Source organism: Prionailurus bengalensis, chromosome B3 (assembly GCF_016509475.1).
Source record: "Prionailurus bengalensis isolate Pbe53 chromosome B3, Fcat_Pben_1.1_paternal_pri, whole genome shotgun sequence".
NCBI lineage: Eukaryota > Metazoa > Chordata > Mammalia > Carnivora > Felidae > Prionailurus > Prionailurus bengalensis.
In genome coordinates this window covers 119,107,911-119,127,989 of record NC_057355.1, presented here as the reverse complement: position 1 = coordinate 119,127,989, position 20,079 = coordinate 119,107,911, and the positions used below count along the sequence as shown (strand labels likewise).

At 39.6% G+C, this 20,079-nt stretch overlaps 1 protein-coding gene across 4 annotated transcripts in view; it reads right to left on the bottom strand.

The window, feature by feature from the left end:
- PSEN1 (presenilin 1) overlaps positions 1–20,079 on the bottom strand; it is a 71,482-nt gene that overhangs the window by 6,742 nt on the left and 44,661 nt on the right. For all 4 annotated transcript variants that reach the window (XM_043556528.1, XM_043556526.1, XM_043556527.1 and 1 more), the window contains 3 exons: positions 15,254–15,352; positions 6,199–6,285; positions 3,292–3,465 (listed from right to left, as the gene is read on the bottom strand). In XM_043556528.1, the coding sequence (XP_043412463.1) occupies positions 3,292–3,465; positions 6,199–6,285; positions 15,254–15,352 (360 nt within the window). The remainder of the gene's footprint in view (positions 1–3,291; positions 3,466–6,198; positions 6,286–15,253; positions 15,353–20,079) is intronic.

The window sequence follows — 20,079 nt, the reverse complement described above, 5'->3', positions numbered from 1 at the left end:
AATAAACAAAAAGAAAAAAAAAGGCCGGGGTGGGGATGCCTAGGTGGCTCAGTCGGTTAAGCATCTGACTTAGGCTCAGGTCATGATCTCATGGCTTGTGAGTTCAAGCCCCGTACTGGGCTCTGTGCTGACAGTTCAGAGCCTGGAGCCTGCTTTGGATTCTCTGTCCATGTCCCCTCTCTCTCTCTCTCTGTCTCTCTGCCCCTCTCCTGCTCACGTTCTCTCTCTCTCTCAAAAATAAACAAACATTTAAAAAAATGAGTTAAAAAATAATACAGGAAACGTTCTTGGCACATATAAAGGCTAAAATATATAATAGCCTTAGAAAGACATAGATTTCAATTTCAAATGTTAAGTGCTATAAGAAACTAAAACTAAGTTCTTCAGAAAAAAAATGTTACAGAAGTGAGATTTTTAAAATAATGCAGGGAAAAACTTTTGCAGTTATCTGAAAACAAATATGTATTTAGAATATTCAAAGAATTATTACAACTCAATAAAGAGGCAAATAAAAATGGTCAAAGAATCTGAATATAGTTCTCCAAAGAAAAGATAAAAATGGCCAATAAGCACACAAAAAATTACTCAATATCATTAGCCACTAGGGAAATGCAACTGAAAACCATAATGAGACACCACTTTATACCTACTCTAGATTATAATCAAAAAGATAGTAAGTGTTGGTGAGGATGTGGAAAAATTGGGGCATTCACACACTGCTGGTGGGAATGTAAAATAGTATGGCTGCTTTGGAAAACAGTCTGGCAGTTTCTCAAAAGGTAAAATACAGAGTTACCAGAGGACCCAGCAATTCTACTCCTGGGTATATACCCAAGAGAAATAAAAACATGTCCACACAAGAACTGGTACATGAATGTTCACAGCAACATTATGCATAACAGCCCCAAATGGAAACAACTCAGATGTCTATTATCTGATGAATGGATAATAAATGTGGTATATACATAAAATGTAATATTATTTGGCTACAAAAATAAATGAAGTACTGACACATACTACAACACAGATGAACTTTGAAAACATTGGCCTAAGTGAAAGAAACTAGTACAAAGGATAATATAGTGTAGGATTCCATTTATATGAAATGTCCAGGATGGGCAAATCTAAGATAGTATATTTGTTGGTGTAGGGGGGACATGGGAGCTAATGAGTATAGACTTGCTTTCTGAGATGATGAAAATGTTCTAAAATTCACTTGTAGTGACGGTTGCACAGCTCTGTGAATACAGTAAAAATCACCGCATTGTGCACTTTAAGTGGGGGGGGGATGGGAGGGACTGGAGAGCTGGACGGCTGAGGATTGTGGGATTTCTTTTGGAAGTAATGAGACTGTTTTAAAATTAACCGTGGGGTGTCTGGCTGGCTCAGTTGGTAGAGCATGCAACTCCTGATCTTGGGCTTGTGAGTTCGAGCCCCATGTCAGGTACAGAGATTACTCAAAAATAAAGTCTTAAAAAAAAAAAAAAACAACCTGCCTATAATGTATTATTTTACCTTTTTACTACTAAAATCTCTTCTTCTACTTGAATAGTAAAATTCCTCTCCCTCACTTCCCCTGAGGTTACAGAAAAGAATCTGTAGAGTCAAATTTCCACTCCTGAAAACAACAGGCTAATTTTACTACGTTGATAAATTTTAAGTCTACTGATGAGTAGTACACTTAGGATGAGCCTGCTACTGGCATGATGTTTGAGGGAAGTATATTCTGAAATTCACTAAAAGGAAGACCAACAGCCTTCACATGGGAGAAATATATTTTAGGGGTGCCTGGAGCCTGCTTCAGATTCTGTGTCTCCTTCTCTCTCTCTGCCCCTCCCCCACCCACGCTGTCTCTCTCCGTTTCTCAAAAATAAATGTTTAAAAAAAAATTTTTTTTAATATTTTACATTTCTAATTAAAAAAACCCTTCAGTTTTCGATTAAATGCTGATTTTAAAAGGTTGTTCAGAGATGGTTACGTTACTGGATGCTAAGATGATGAAAGAATGTCAATTACTAGTTTATAGTGGTCCCAGATAAAGAAAATATCATTCTGAAGTTAGGAGGGGCAATACTTGGGTTTTCCTTTAAAAAAAAAAAAAAAAAAAAAAAAAAAGAGACAAAGAGAACATGAGAGATGATCAGGAGAGAGCACTCAAGTTGCAAGGTCAGTCATGAAAGACTGCTATATACTCAACAGCTGTATTACTTCTTTCTTTTGGCTGTAGGCACCTTTGAGAAAAGAGAAAAGAAGATGCAACCTCATTATGGTGGTAACTTTGCAGGCAGAGAATGTATCAGCAAAGGCAAGCTTAAGCCTGGCTGTAAGACGAGGCAACTGTGTCTAGTTTCCCTGGAGTGTGAAAGTCACAGACTGTAGCGGACGCTAACATCTGGAAAACTCAGCCAAGCACCAAAGTTAAGTATGTGCCAAGTTCTGACCCAGTTAAAAGACTAAACCTGAGCTGGCTGTATGTAATAAGTGTTCTGCTGAAGCTCAAGGATAATGTCAAGATCATAACAATTAGTGATTAGTGAGTAAAGAAGCTAAGAAATTTAGGTGTTTGTTTCTTTAAAAGTACTTAATATTTTCACTGTAATGTTGTAATCAATCAAGAGTTTCACTTTTCTGGGGAAAAAAACCCACAGAGAATAATTTAGTTGGAAAATGTGCTAATCTCTTAATAAATCACATCTCTAAGACTAACTGAAGAGACGACTGAGCCCTAACCAAGGGGGGGGGGGAGGGGCTCTACTGGCTGATAATGTTCCCAAGAAACCCCAACTGCTAACCAAGGTCTAAGTGACAACATATCTTAGACACTGAACAAATGCTTGCATTTCTCCCAATAACCAAAATCCTTTTGTCTTTAAAATTAATAAAATACAGTGCTTGCCAGCAAAGGGAATAATGATGTAAAAGGTTGAAACATTCAAACTCACAGGTCTCTACACACCAAAGAGGAAATATACTAATGAAATTTTTGTAAATAAATATTGTAGTCATGAGTCTTACTGGAATAATAATTTCCAAAAAATCTTTTATCTTTTAAAACAAATGCCAAAGTTCAGGCTGTAAAAGGCCATTTCCAAAAATCTGAGGGGCAGAATTTGGCCCATTAACAAATGTAACTATGAGAAAAGCAACAACTATTAATATTTCCCACTAAATGCTATACTCTGTTATTCAGAATTAGACTGTACCACTCTTGATCCATTTTATTTTTGAGGAGTTTGGTAATGTAGCACCTAAAGGAACTCATGACTTTTCAACATAGAGTAACACACATACTTTCTTCTGGGTCCTCACTGGCTAGAATGCTGCTGGAAAGTTCCTGCACAGCAGCTCGTGACTCAGTCGTGGAGTGATGAGGCCCTAGGCGGTTGTCCCTCTGGGCTTCCCACTCTTCACTGAAGCCACCATCATCGCTCTCTGTCACAGGGTCTTGGGACTCCCCTTCTGTGCCTTCAAGAGAAAGTGGAAATTACAGCTCTGTAATACTTAGGAAAAAATGTTAATACCTTTAAGAAAACTACACGGAAACAGTAACTACCCGACTGTCACTGCAACTAGGTTAGCTGGCTCCTAAACCACAAATCACAAGCTGTAAAAGTACCTGGAGGTTGCCTACCCGATAGTCATTTCTCTCCTTGTTTCCTGAAGGCAGAGTCCGGATCTGTTTGGGTTTCCACCTATCCTGCACATGACTCTTCCCAATGACAGTTCTAAGGCTGAGGCTGGTACTAGCCAATGTGTGTTGAGGCCAAGTCTGCTCTGAATTTGGGGGGAAGTTTTTCTCACTCTTTTGAGACTCAAGAAGAAACAAACAGCCCCTTTCCAACCCTGGATGATGTCTTATCTGGATAAAATGCCTGGAACTGCAGTTGCCATCTTCTGACCATGAGAAGCAGTAGACTGAGGACGAAGATTGTAGCTAAAGATGACGGAACCAGAAGAAGGAAAGAACCTGGGCCCCTGATGATATCAACGAACCATAAAATTCCCCAACCCCACAAATGCCTACACCTTAGGACTCAACTCTAAGTTAACACAAGAGAGAACGTAACTCTTCTTTGTTTAAAGCAACAAAGATCTGATCTCGGCTGCCCAAAGCTTCCTAAATGATGGCGCTCACCAGTGGCTTCAGTGACCAGGATAAAAAGCATACCATTATGGGAGGTGGGGTGAGGTAGGAAAGTGGGGGTGAATTTTTTTATGGGCCAGTCATTTTGTTACGATGATCAATCTTACTGAAAACTGTGAGCATAACATGAAAGTCCTGAGAAACTTCCATACATTAAAAATAATTAAAATACATGTGAAGTTGATAATACCTTTTCTCTCCTTTATTATTATTTCTAATAAAGGTAAAACATGCTCATAGCAGAGGGAGGTTTACCATGAACAAGTAAAGCTTGCATCCTTCAGACCTCTCACTTGCATGGAATTCTTCTGGGAGGGGCCAGAGCAATTCTGTATTTGCAATTTGTATTCTTTTTCTTAACCATGTCTTCACAAAACCTGAATCTTCTATGGTTTGGAGTTTACATAATCATATAAACATAAGCTAAGCATAAGCTTTATAAATAAAAACTGCACTGCCTGCTCTGCCCCATCCCTCCTCACTCCTACTTCCAAACCTTCAGACATCCCTCTTGGGAGCCCTGTGTCTTTTTGTTCCAATGTAACTTCTAGTTCTTCTAACACAGTGGTTTTTAGCTAGGGGGTAGCACCTCCCTTCCAGGGGGTGTTTGAAGAACCAGGATGGAGGCCTCTTTGGTTACTGCAACACCTCAAAGCCACTGTTAGCATTTAGTGAGTGGGGGACCAGGAATGCTAAATATCCTGCAGTGAGGGGAAGTCCCACACAATGAAGAATTGCCCACCCAAAATACCACAGCACTCCCGCTGAGGAGCTCTGAAGTTCAGCCAGGTCCTTCTAACTACAAGGCCTCTCCCCATGTCTCCTCTTCTAGAAAGTTCTTCAAATCTTCAGCTGGTTCATCACCTACTGTCACTGCCTCAGGGAAGCCTTCCTGATTTTCCAGAGTAAAGGAAATTCCTCTTCTATAAACTTTCATACCAACTTATACATCTCCTTTGTAGGCTGATCACAAGTGTATGAATTATTTGTGGAATTAGTTGTTGAACATCTGTATCTCCCCAAATAGGTTAGAAGCTCCACAGGGACAAGGTATCTTGTTCAGGGCTGTACCCCAGTGCCCAGAAAAATACCAGGCACACAGGAGCTCAATCACTATTTGTTAGAAGAATAAAATCTTGCTGTACCAAAACCACATTCATACTCACATATATAACTCATAGATAACAATCTTTTAATTTTCTTTAGTTTCACACAGGTTAACATAATAACTGGCCTCGTAACAACTGTTTCCAACGTACTTCCCACTTCTCTACCTGGACTGCTGTGGGGTTCTCAGGGGACAGTGCCCTCCTTGCAGCACCAACTCGGCAGATCTCCTGGCTCCATAAAACCCCAACTTCCCTTTTCCTGACAAACAGTAACTCGATTAAGGCCCTTTTTTCTTCTCTCACCAATCTTTACTCTGCCTGTTTTTCAGCTTCCTCATGACGTTAGCTCTTTTTGTTTTAAAAATAACTTTCCTTTCTTCTTGACTATTTATGGTGTGCTATTATTCCAGTTCTCTCCACCAACTCCTACCTTATGTTCTCCTTAACATCTTCGGTAGTACCCACAGAGGCCTTTGGATCTCCCACCCTGGATCATTACTTTTATTCTCCTCCAGAAAGTCCTGTCCACCTGGAATATTTTATCTTCTTGGTATAAACATGATTGCATCTCAAGTCAAATTATACTTAAATTACCCTGGCCATATCAGATAAGAGGCTCTCATTTTTACAGGTTTGGAAACCAAGAGTATTTTTCCTTTTTTAAATCATAGCCTCAATTTGAACCTTTCCATACTGGTATTAAGGGCACCGAATGGCAGAAGTTCTTCACCTAGGGTGCCTTGGGTGTGCAGTTGGGTTTAGAGTGTCTGAACTCCTTAAATATTTATCTGTATTTACTGGATATTACCACAGCTTTCAGGAGGTGCTCAAGAGTCCATGACCAAAGACAGAGGTTAAAATCATTGCTTCTTAGCTCACTGTCAGCCAATATAACAGGACAATGACCCAGAAAAAACAGGAAATTACCAAATAAAAGTCACCTACTTTGTGCATTACAATTGGAGTTTTTGGATACCTTCCTTTGGGCTTCTGGGTCTCCTTCTGCCATATTCACCAACCACACCATTGTTGCTGTTGGGAAAGATAAAAGTCCAGATGAGAACTTTAAACACAGAAAGTATGGACTAGAGAACAGGCCATTATCTTCCTACACAAATCACCAATCTTCTTAATGTTGCCTTAAGTATCTTTAACAATCAGAAATAAATGCAGATTAAAAACCATAAAAGGTTTTCTTTGATTTGGGCAGATTAAAGAAAAAAATCCTAAAACTGAGCATTTACTCTAGCTTCCCAACTGCAGCTGCTATTGTAGAACAGTTCCTCATTATTTCCAGTCCCTGCAAAGTAACCAGAGAGAAAACTGTTCAGGCCAGTCAGACTCAAGCTGGACTAGCTGAATTTCCTAAAACAGTGTGAAATCACTGATGAAAATTACTTATTGGAACTAAATCAGAGAACAAACCAGGGCTCACAAAAGCATCAGATGATCATGATGATTCTAAGGATGACTGAATAAGTTTCTTTCACATTATGCCTCACTTCTGGATTTTCAATAATGCTAAACTACAGGATATACAAGTATTAAAAAAAGGTTAAAAGCAACAAACATAAAGGGGATAGTCAACTGGCTTATTCTATGTCCCTTCCATAAAAATAACATATATATCTATATAGATCTAGGTATATACACACATCTCTGTCACATTTTAAACAACATGAATACTTTAAAATGGTGCTTCTCCTATATTGCAGGTGGGTTAAAAAAATGGTATAGCTCCTATACAGCTCCTGTTGAAAAAGAATTTGGTAACCTCTAATAAAACTGTATGTGCCAAAAAAAATGAAATCTTGCCAGTTGCAACATGGACGAACCTAGATGTTTATGCTACTACACTAAAATAAATGAATAAACAAAACAAAACAGAAGCAAATCCATAAATACAGAGAACAAACTGGTGGTTGCCAGAGGGGAGGGTGGATGGGGGATGGGCAAAACAGGTGAAGGGTATTAAGAGGTACAAACTTTGAGTCATAAAATAAGTCATATGGATGTAAAGTACAGCATAGGGAATAAGTCAGTAATATAAAGAACTTTGTAAGGTGACAGATGGTAACTATACTTACCACTGTGAGCATTTCATAATGTGCATAAATGCTGAATCACATCTGAAACTACTATAATATTGTATGTCAACTATACTTCAATTAAAAAAAGAAACTACCTGTGCATTAACCCTTTTATTCAGGAATACCACTTTTGGGAAATATCACCAAAATACACTAACAATAATACAAAAATACTTATAAACATGTGCATATAGGGCTATAGCAGAAACCAAATGCTAGCAGCAACCTGAGTCTAATCTATGGTCACAGTAAGCAATTTTAAATAAGACACTTGGCATCTATGAATTTCTGGCTTGTTATCACTGATTTTATAATTATATCCATGTTCCTAATACCCTTAGGCTTTCTGAATAACTTATGAAACAAATACACAACCAAAGAAGCTGAAAATTCTTTTTTTTTAACCTTTTTTTAATGTTTATTTATTTATTTATTTTATTTTAAGATTTATTTTTGAGAGAAACAGAGACAGAATGCGAGTGAGTTAGGGGCAGAGAGAGAGGGAGACACAGAATCTGAAGCAGGCTCCAGGCTCGGAGCTGTCAGCACAGAGCCCGATGGCGGGCTCGAACTCATGAGCTGAGCCAAACTCATGACCTGAGCCAAAGTCGGACACTCAACTGACGGAGCCACCTGTTTAATAAACAGGTGTCCCTGTTTATTTATTTTTGAGAGACAGACACAGAGCATGAGCAGGGGAGGGGCAGAGAGAGAGAGAGAAGGAGACACAGAATCCAAAGCAGGCCCAAGGCCCCAAGGTGTCAGCACAGAGCCCGATGCAGGGCTCAAACCCACAAGCCAGGAGATCATGACCTGAGCCGAAGTCGGATGCTCAACCAACTGAGCCACCCAGGTGCCCCTAGAAGCTGAAAATTCTATAACAACTACACTTTCTTGTTCACTGAGGCTTCAGGATTTTAAGGTAGGACAAGTTTCATTATATGATAACCCAACTAAGTGGTCAAAGTCAACATAATCCAGGTATGCAATACACTCTTAAATTCAAACCCAAAGAAGAGAAACTCTGTATAAGGCTTATGAATTTCTGTAGCCTTCTTGGCAATGAAGGTAGCAAGTATTTATTTGATTTTCTCTATGCAAGTATGAAAAAATATAACAACAAACTCTTTTGTTTTAACATTTAATAGTACCATGGAGGGGTGCCTGGGTGACTCAATTAAGCATCCAACTTCGGCTCAGGTCATGATCTCCCGGTTTGTGAGATCAAGCCCCACATTGTGCTCTGTGCTAACAGCTTGGAGCTGGAGCCAGCTTTGGATCCTGTATCTCCCTCTGTCTCTGCCCCTCTCCCACTCGCACTGTCTCTCTCTCTCAAAAAATAAACAAACAGTAAAAAAAAAATTAATAGTACCATGGAAATCAGGCATCAGCAAACTTTTTCTATAAAGAGCCAAATAATAAATGTTTTGGGCTTATGGGTCACATCTAGTCTCTGTCACATACTCTTCTCTTTTCTTTTCTTTTTTATTAAAACTGTAAAAACCACTCTTGGCATACAGGCTGTACAAAAACAGGTTGTGGGCCAGATTTGGCTACAGGCAGTAATTTGCTAACCACTGATGTAACTTATCATGAACAGAATATGTAGTTGTTGAATGAATTAATATTACTAAAATAATATCTAAAAACCCACTTCTGAATCTTTTAACACCAAACATCTTAGATTAGAAAAATATGCAATTTTAAAAATTAACATAATCTAAACTCCCCCAAACTGATATGAAATCAAAGAAATGCTTTGAATGAAATGATCTACCCTCAAGGAACTATTAGCCTCAGTTTTTGATAAGCTACCAGAGTAGACCACCTCTACTAGGGAAGAATGATTTAGTTCCAAAGCCAGGTGTACATTTTTCCTGTCAGAATGATGGAAACAGAAAACAAAAAAATGCTGCTCATATTTTGTGAGGATAAGATGCTTTTGCAAACCAAATATCATTAACTGGGGAAGAGTACAGAAATGCAAAAAAGGATTGCTTTTTTTAAAAATTATTTTCTTAATGTTTTTTATTTTGGGGCGGGGAGGGACAGAGAGAAAGGGAGACAGAGAATCCCAAGCAGCTTCCAAGCTGCCAGTGCAGCCTGAGATTGATGTAGGACTCGATCTCACAAACCGGGAGATCATGACTTGAGCCAAAATCAAGAGTCAGATGCTTAACCAACTGAGCCACCCAAGCAGCCCCAAAGGACAGCATTTTTAAAGAGCAAATAGTAGGGGCGCCTGAATGGTTCAACTGTTTAACTCAGGTCATGATCTCACGGTCTGTGGGTTTGAGCCTGCATCAGGCCCTGGGCTGACAGCTTGAAGCCTGGATCCTGCTCCGGATTCTGTGTCTCCCTCTCTCTGACCCTCCTTCACTCAAACTCTAATATAAAACAACAAATATTTAAAAAAAAAAAAAAAAAAAGAAGAAGAAGCCCTCTCAAACTCAGTGATTTATAAAATCCTCATGACAGATTTAGTATTTCATGAGAACAGATGCTTTCTTGGACCTGTCTGATATACACAGAAGGTAAAGGTTTATGCTTAATGTTTTTCCACATATGTTGAATTACTGTTAAAATATCTTAGAATGTCAAATGTTATGCAGACTTGAGTTTTTAAAAATGTGACATGCAAATGATATTTTAAAACAACAAAGTAAACGCTTATTTGCTGTATAAAATCAGTATGTATGTTTAATGTTGTGGCAAACTGAAAAACCACTGCCAATTCTTCACCCCTCCTGCACCCATGCTCGTGCCATGGCTACTGCATGTCGTTCTCCTCCTCTTCCTGACCTGGGGCTCAGCTATGTGGTTTGCTTCAACCAATGACACGTGGAAGGGGTGACGGCATGCTAACATCAAGCCTAGGCCTTCAAAGGCCTTGCTGCTGCTCTGTCGTTCCTCTAGCCAGTAAGAACAGGTCTTCGAGGAGCCCACTGCTGGAAGAAAGGGAGCACGTGGAGCTGGGCTAGAACAGCCAACTCAGATCAGCTCAGTGAATCAAACCACCTGCAGATATGGTGGGGGGGGAGCGGGGGGCGGGGCGGTGATAAGTGACTCGTATTTTTAAGGCACTGAGTTTTAAAGTTTTAAGGTTTCAGTTTTAAACCACCTTAAATGTGTCACCACATTATTGTGACAGAAGCTAACAGTAGACAGAACAGTAAAACAATGTAAAATTATGAAAACACAAATAATAATTTAAAAACTCAAAATCCCTCCCCTTTGACATCCATAATTAACTTTTTAAAAAACACAAGGGACAATTAAAACTCTACAAGTGGAGAAAGGTATAAAGAAAAATATAAAAGCTACCAAATCTCTAAATCCCACTTCTCAGAGGTAAACACTACTAGCCTTTTGTCAGTTTTTAAAAAGTATCATCAGGATTGCATGTATACAGACATCCATCGACAGCTCCTTTCCCCTACTCCTCCCACAGGACACTGCATTACTGCTTTCAATCTTGCTTTCTGTTTTTAGTATGTCATCTTTAACATTAAAAAAAAAACACAACTGGACATATACAGAGCTACTGCATTTTTTTTTTTTTTGAAAGAGAGAGAGTGAAAGCGAGCGAGCATGCTAACAGGAGAGGGGCTAAGAAAGAGGGAGAGAGAATCTCAAGCAGGCTCCAAGCCCCAGCACAGAGCCCAACTTGGGCTCGATCTCACAACCGTGAGATCATGATCTGAGCCGGAATCAAGAGTCAGATGCTTAACTGACTGAGCCACCCAGGTGCCCCACTGCCTCATTCTTTTTAATGCCTGTACAATTATCTATTTTATGATTGTACCATAATTATTTGCAAGTGTTCCCTTTGATGGATACTTAGGTTACTTCTAACCAGCATTCATTATTAACATTTGGTGGAACATTCTGTATGCACAAATATAAAAAACATAAATGGATTTTTATTTCCAGGAATAACACATAAGAAGCTCACACCCAAATGTGATTAGGAGTAAAATGTTCAAAACGTCATCTGTTCTTTTCTGTTAAAAAACACAGGAAGCAGATGATAATAAATTTATACTGGAGAAAGAGTAACACAACGATCCTCGCATTCCAGACAATGGGTTTCTTAACACTTTATCAGACCTCTCTAGCTACAAGCACAGTCCCCACCTTTCCACCTCCTGCAAGTGACCTCACATCGAGTTTACAAGAAGATTAAGGTCAACTAACACGTGCTCTCAACTTTACCTGTATCTTTCACTATGTCTCACTACCCTCTGCATTTCCGTCTTCCTTTTTCCTTCTTTCCAGGTCTTTCCCTGTTCTCATCTAATTCCTCTTCCTGAACTCCTAGAGCAATTTCTACCTGCTTTGTTGATAACCTTGTTCCATTAATCATTCCTTCTTGCTGGTCATTTCAAAGGCTTTCTACACAGGCTCCTTCCTCTCAACCTTAGAAACACAGTTACATCTTCTGTCTCCTGCCAACACCTTTCCTCAGACCTGCTCTCCTCTCAAGTCACCACTGCCCTGGCTATGAGACAGGAATCTGCAGCAGTAGGTGATGTGTACTGTCCCAACCCTCCTGCACCACCCATTCTCTGGCCACACCTTCAATTCCACTGCCAGGATCAGCAACAGCAAAACAGACACACTTCCTTCCCTTAGGAGCTATTGCCTCTGGTCCTATCACTCTACTGAAATGCTCTCTTAATTGCCACTGAAGATGTCCAAGGCACCCAAATCTATATGGTTTATTTAGTCCTCATTATCTTTGGCTTCTTTGTAGCATTTGACATTCTCTCCTTAAAATTGCTTTTCTAATAACCCAACAGAATAATAGGCAAGAAAAAAAAAGCCTACAAGGATATGTATCATATTGATTATAGGGGTAACTGCTAGTAAGGTATTATGATTGGGGATGATAGTTACAGTGAAATTTTGCTTTATCTACCATATTTAATATTTTCCAGCATAATCAGTTGCACAATTAAAACTTTTGAAAACATGTAAAACAATACTATACCCAGTCACAAAATAAGAAATATATATAGCTAAGAAAAACATGAAAAAAAGTCCAAATAATCACTAATAGTTACTAGTTAATAACCCAAGATGCAAAATAAATAAGAGGTTATTTTTTGCCTATTTGTTTCACTCACACGTAATAACGAAGGTATAACGAAACTGGTACTTTAACACTACTAAAGGAAATATAAACGGGTATAGCCTTTTTAGGAGGCAATTTGGATCTATCAAAATTTAAAGGCATACATCTTTTGACTTAGAGATTCCATTTTTAAAAAAAATTTTTTTGACGTTTATTTATTTTTGAGAGACAGAGAGTGCGCGCACATGAGGGGGGAGGGGCAGAGAGAGAGGGTGTAAGGGTTAAATTGTAGTGTAGGGCTAACTCATAGCTTGAAAAATAAGAGCTTTGTTCTGACACTGAAGGTCAAGAGATAACAGCCTTGCTTTACTCTTGTAAATTATGCTTCGTACTCTTGTAAATCAGGCTTTACCAATGAAGGAAACAAAAGCTCAAAGAAAAGAGCATCAGAGGCAACGTCAAGGAGATCCACTGGTTGCAACTTAGCGAAGAAAGTCTAAAATAATCACCTCATCTGGGAACTGTTTCTAACTCATCTGGGAACTGTTTCTAACTCATCTGGGAACTGTTTCTCTGTTCTGTTCCCAGGTAATGATAAAACTATGTGATCGGCTTTCAAAACTCTGTACCCCGGCTGTTTGGGGCCGCACTCTGATCGAGAGTGTTGGTCCCGATCGGACAGCCTTGCCTCTCACTGCAATAAACTTTGCTGTGACTGTCACTGGTGCCCGTAGCATTCTGTTTCAGGAGTCGTGTGGATGCAACAAGGGAGATGCAGAATATGAAGCAGGCTCCAGGCTCTGAGCTGTCAGCACAGAGCCCAATGTGGGGCTGAACTCACAAACCGTGAGATCATGACCTGAGCCAAAGTCGGATGCTTACCCGACTGAGCCACCCTAGCGCCACAGCAATTCCATTTTTAAGAATGCATCTTACAAAAATATTCACAAAAATGTATGCTCTCTGCAAGCCCTGTTTGTGACAGAAAAGAAATGGAAATGATCTACAGGTCTACCAATAAGGACACCTATTTCTGGGCATCTACGTAAGAGAATACTATGTAGCCACTTCACATACTGACAAGGAAAACAAGTCCTGATACTCGTTTTTGAAGTGGAAAGTCCTGGCTATTCCAATTGTCTGATATTTTCCTCTCTTTAATTGTTGTCTCTTCATTTTCTCACTCTCTGAACACAGGAGTTGACAAAGTTCTCTCCTTGACAACCTCTCCTCATCCACTTCTGTCTGAACCACTCATCCACTCCCAAAGCTTCAACTACCACCGCCACAATGACCCTTTCAGTTCTGCACTTCTAATGTCAACCTTTCCCCAAGAACTAGCACTTTGCTTCTACACTTCTGGTGGAAATTTCTCCCTGGATGACTCAGAGGTCCCATCAACTAAATAAGATATGTGCCCAGACAAAACTAAACATTCCTCAAACAAGAGAAATGTTTCATCATCACCTTTCCTTCAGGCTTAAGACTTCTCTCATCGGTTGCTAGGAATTACCTACTAATTCTACCTCCAAAACCTCTTGTCAGTCCTCTTCCTTGACTGCCATTCCCAACACCAAAATTCAGACCTTCATCATCTCCCACCTAAATTACAGCATTATCTGCTTAGTTATGCTTCCCATTACCTCAGTTTTCACTGCCCCCAATTCATCTTGCACAATGCTGCAAGCTTATAAAGCCACAGCTCTGATCACATTTCTCTTGTGCTCAAGAACCTTTGTGATTCCTCAGTGATCACATACAGATATCTAAGCCAGACACACAAAGCTATCCTTGATCTTGCCCTAATCTGCTTTCTTGCCCTAATCTGCCTTTCCAATTTGTACTCCACGTTCTAGTCAATCTGAACATCTGAAATCTGATAAAGATGCCCCATTCTTATGTCTCAAAGACAGTCTTGTGATAAACCCCCTTATGGAATCAACTCTTCCATCTGTGTTTGCAGAAATCCTACCATCCTTAAAAGGTTCAATCAATCCAAATGCTATCACATCCATGAAGCCTTCCTGATCCCCCAGCCAGGTTTTTCCCTCTTCGAATTCTCTTGACACTTTGTGCCACTTCTGGATCAGGTAAGAACGCCTTGGATGTTGCTTATTTATACACTCTAAACTGTAAGCAAAGGAGCTTTAAGGAAGGCAAAGTATCTTAAACATCTTTATGTCCCCCACAGTGCTCTGGCAGCAGATTTGGTCAAAGCCCAAATGCTTATGTACCAAATGATTAGGAAGAATATGACCCCAAAATAACAACAAGAGGAGCAAACAGATTGTGAAGGAACAGTACCATTCTTTCAATGAATTAGGGCAAGCTTCACTGGCAGTAAGTGTACATAACAAATGCTCATTCTTGACATACGAGACTTTAAATGAGAACACTGGCTCCCCATTATCTAAATAGTTCTTCTTCTCTAAGTTTATTTATTTTTGAGAAAGAGAGGGTGAGCTGGGGAGGGGCGGGGAGAGAAAAGAGAGAATCACAAACAGGCTCTGCACCATCAGCATGGAGCTCGATGCAGGACTCAAACTCACGAACCATGAAATCATGACCTGAGCTGAAATCAAGAATCGGATGCTTAACTGACCGTGCCACCCCCTATTTCTTCTGGTTCTGTATCTATTGAAAACTGTCTTGAACTAGGTTCAAGTGGAAGACAATAGTTACCAAGGAAACAGGAATGTGTAGAAGTTCCCTTAATGTTATCTATGCTTTTAAAATGAGAAAAAGTACGATGATAACGACCACAACCACTTGTCTTTGAGTTCCTATAAATTCTAAGCTGATTACTAACTTAACATTATTCCAAAATACTTACAGGAGTAAATGAGAGCTGGAAAGAGAGTTTCATTTCTTTCCTGAGCTGTTTCAACCAGCATACGAAGTGGGCCTTTTGGACACAAAACAGCCACTAAATCTAGAAAGAGAAAAAAAAATTATTTTTAATCTGGAAAAATATATCAGCTCAACTTGTAAATGGGTCTGCTAGGGAGGAATTAACCAAGGGAAAAGGAGTAATGTCTTATTTAGAGGGGAAGATGTTGAATGAATATGAAATAAACAGCAGGTAAACTGGTGGGGGGGAAGGGACAACCTAAACAAGATACACAAAACCACACAGAAGATCCACGTAAATTTCATTTTGGTTTTGCCTGCTAGTTGGTTAACAGTGTATCATTACTGAGTTCTAAGAATACCTCTTCCCAGTTTGAAGAAAAGAGGCAGAGATAATGACAAGTTCTTATTTCTGCTTATTGGAATTTCCGATCTCCAATAAGCAGAAACAAAGACAAGCCACTTCCAAACAAATCTTATCAGGAGCCACAGATGGAAGCTTTACACTGAGAGGAATTTAATAGAGGGAATTACTCCATTTTTCAAAATATGGAGAGTAAAAGATTCATTCCCTCTCCTTTTTAAAAACAGTGTAGGTACTACTTAGGGATACTTCAAGTAAGAGGGAAGTAAATTTAAACAAAACAAAATAATAAATCTTTGCATGAGAAACTTTAGTATTTCTTTTGTTCTCCTGTCAAAAGCATTTCACAATATGCAAGCCTCAGAATGCATGTGGAGCTGAAAAGTGGCCTATTTCATAAAAATAGCAACTCAGAGAGGAGGAGATTTGCCTCAGCTATTTTTAATTCTATCTCTTTCCATCAACTGCAATTTTTCTTACATTTTCTGTGCCATAAAAATTCAAAACACAGAAGTACAGAAAATTTCAAATATTTAACACTATTAAAATGGGTAGCTACATTTGTCAAGGAAGACTTGACAGCTTGTGTTGACACTGTCATCATTCAGATGCATTTAAGTAAAAAAACCCCTCACACCTGCAAGTGGTCATGTCTCCTTTTATACTACTACCACTCATATACTAAAGCACACAAAGAATTCTCAGCTCTCACTGCTTCCACTTTGATTTGTTTTGAATGACAAAAGGGAAATTTGCCGTGCTCTGAAATAATGAGATTTTCAACCTGTTTGAAGGGGCTGTGTCCTGTAACTATCTCGGTTTTATGACATGCTGCCCCTTACAGAATCGCTAAATGATAAACTCCCTTATTTTTAGAACAATTAAAGTGACTTAATTTTGTTTAAGAATTTTTAGAACCTGTGTGACAAATTAAAAAATCTTCAGACCTTATAAAAAGGGAGTTGAGAATCACTACTCTAAATGATGGATACAATCTCTTAAAGGAACTCAAAGCTCTGTAGAAATAATTTGTATCCTGTATGGTAGAAAGAGGGGTAAATGGGAGAAATAATGTAACACAGTAGAAAGCATACTGGACTTGGGATTCAGATTCTAGATCAAACACTGTAAGCCTGGGCAAATACTTTACTTCTCTAAACTTCAGGTTTGTTAGCAGTAAACAGGAATTATTGCCTTGATTATGGGATTTTATATTTTGAAAAATAACAGCTAACATTTGCTAATACTGTTCTAAATGTATTATATGTATTTTTTCATTTACTCTTCACAATAACTAAGATTTAGGGGTTGAGCATTGTGATTAATAACAGACGGCCAATAACTGATAGGAGAGGAGCCTGGTTCTGAACCGAAGGCAGCTGCCTCCATAAGTGGCACTCTTTGTTTTTGGACATAAAAAATAGCACCAGACTCGTTATTACAATTCGCCTGTAATGTCTACTGATAGAAAATGCCACATTCCGTTTAATTAAATTTTAACTTGCTTGTGTATGTCACAACGGTGCTCTGTGAGGCCTGTAGCCTGGGGCTGGTAGGGATGGTGACAGTCCCACTGAAACCCTTGTTCAAGAGCCCAGCATTGTGTACTTTTACAGGTGAGATAGTCACTATTAACAATGTCTGGAACTCTACAGTGGATAAAGTGAGGCCTAGACTGTGGCTTTAATTTGTACAGAGACATGTGTAACCTTGATATATATTTTGGTTATCTGTGAGGCCAGAGATTCTCACAGTTATTTTCCTTAAAGAGGAAAACCTTGGATAAGTAATTGCTGTTGCTACCATTGGTGGAACCAGATGACTACACCATTGGCAATGGCCCAGGCGTCTGTAAAAATGCAGAGATGAAGTCACTTGTTGGCTAGGATAAGATGATTGGCTAAAGTTCAGCTAATTTTGCTGACCTCTGGATCCCACTCTCTGATCAAGGATGTCTGGGTTAGGGAACGAAAAGAAGGAGCTCTTTAGTAAGTTTCATCACGTGTAACTTTGATGCTGTCCATCAGGTGTACAAACTCCCACTGCCGTCCACTCGTTTGTTCCCAAAGGGCTTCCCAGGTAGCCACAGGTCTGAGAGAGGGGTGACCTCTTCTAGCACCCTGTCAACCAGCAGGGGACTAAGGATAGAAGGGGCCACCTCTCTTGTAGGTGCAATGCTCCAGAAGGCCCAGACTTGGCTCTATCCTGTAGGTAACATTTCTGTCTTAGCAGGGAGGCCCTGGTAGTTGTCTTGAACTTGCAAAATGCTGCCTCCATGACACACAGAAAGATATGGAGCTCCACAGGTTCAGGGCCTGTGAAAAACGTTTGTTTCCAGGAGAGCTCAATACGTACTCTCCAATTGCCACTCTAATGGTATATAGCAGGAGACTGAGGAGGGCAGTTTCTCACACCAGAATCCACGGGCAACTTCTGATCATAAGTGGTCCAGAGATTTCAGGTGTGAAAGGAGGTTGCCAGAGCTCCTACAGTGAATGATTCTCTGGAGGTAGGGAGAGGGGACATTAAAGGAAGTGACTGTTCTATTACAATTTGGAGATTCTTAGAGCCCTTTATTGTAGGAGGCCCCAATTCAAGATGGGCCAATTTGTTATTAACAGTATAAACAGGCTTAAGTAAAATTTGTAAATGAGGGATAGGTTGCCTCCAGATCCCCAAAACGCCTAAAAAAATATGGGGCTTATTTTAACATTGTGGATATAGGGAGGCTCTGTTGCTATTTCTTGACGGTGTCAGAGATGTAGAAGGCCTCAGTGTGGAGTTATTTCCAGAGACTATACTGTAAGCCCTGGGTAAGTGAATGGGGTAACTGCTGAAACATCAGCAATGTTCTGGTCTCAAGGCTGTCAAACGCGATAGCACAATGAGAACAGAGCCCCCTGATCTCCCAGAAGCCAGTTAGGGAACCAGACCCCTCTAATTGCCTAGCAGTCCTTGAAACTGCACATCTTCCCTACATGCTTTCTCGTAAACACCAGATGTGTTTTTGGTCTACGTCTGGAGGCTCTTTGGGTTTTCCTCCCATGTTTTCACATTCTTTGATGTTTATACCTGGTGAACATGAAATAAAGACTATGTGCAGTTTGGTGCTGCTGCTGTCTCACCGGTAGAGGCAGCCCTGCACATCCACTCACTCTGAGAACTTTCTCTTCAGTGCGCAGCTACACCTCAGCCCACCAAATAATTTTCAGGAATTCAACTGGGGTGGCAAAGCCTTGTACTATGTATAGGCAATGCACACCCCATTTTTTTAGCTCCTTTGTGAATATTTGTATATCTCCAATGAGTATGTCAAATGAATCTCTTCAGAGGATAATATCATCAGTGTGATGTTGTATCTGTGCTCCTGGAGAAAGCTGGATGTGGTTAAGATCTAGACAACAAAAATAATACGCAACGGTTACACTGCTGAAGAATTCCATGAGCAGCTAGGTAAAGATCTAACATGTGTCCCTTTGAAGGTGAAAGCAAACTGCAGCTGTTGAAAAGGCACTGAAGAACATATTAGTAAAATCTCTGCAAAGTATTTACCAGCTGCTGATTAGATGGGGGCCAGAACTGGCCACAACACAGCTATGCAATAATAGATGAGTACTCTGCAAACCATCAAGTACTGTACAACCTAAGATCATCATGAAAAGCACAAACAATATATGACTTCTATAGTTCTAGGACTGCTCAAATATGAGAACAGAACCAAATTAATTCTATTTCCACAGACTTTTTCTTTATTAATCAAGTGGGGATGGTTAGGATTCCTACTACAGGTCACCTAACATTTTAATAAGCATTTGAATAGCAATAAAAGAGCACTGTCTAATTATAATCAGAGACCACATGCTGACCTCTGAAAATGGATCTCTTTTTGGCTTTCGTGCAGGGCGACAGCCACGAAGTACATACCTATACAGCTGCTTTTGTTATTCATGGCAACGGCACATTCTGACTGTTCAGCACCCATGTCATACTGGTTGTTCATGAATTTGAATCTCACACTGCCCACATACGTTTTATTTTTAAAAGAATAATTCTGCCCAGGTTACCTTATAAGAAGTAGGTAACCTAATTTTGATTTTAAAAACCAACTGAGCATTTTATGTGTATAAAGTACTCTGCTAGTGTTTTTCAACATATGTTCTGAACTCTTACAACTCTGGGAAGCATCGTTCCCATTTTCCAAATGAGGAAACGGAAGCTCAAAGAGTTTGAGGCACTTTCCTAATGTCACAAAGATACTCAGTGCTAGAGATGGGACTTAAATCTGAGTCCTATAGACTTCTAACCAGAAGTCTATGGATCCTTCCACTAATCCATCACTGGGTTCAACTGGGGGGCACTCAGAAAACATTTTTAAAGAACTTAACCTCAAAACAATGGAGATCTTTATATGAAAAAGATACTATAGCTAATTACTTATTTACTGA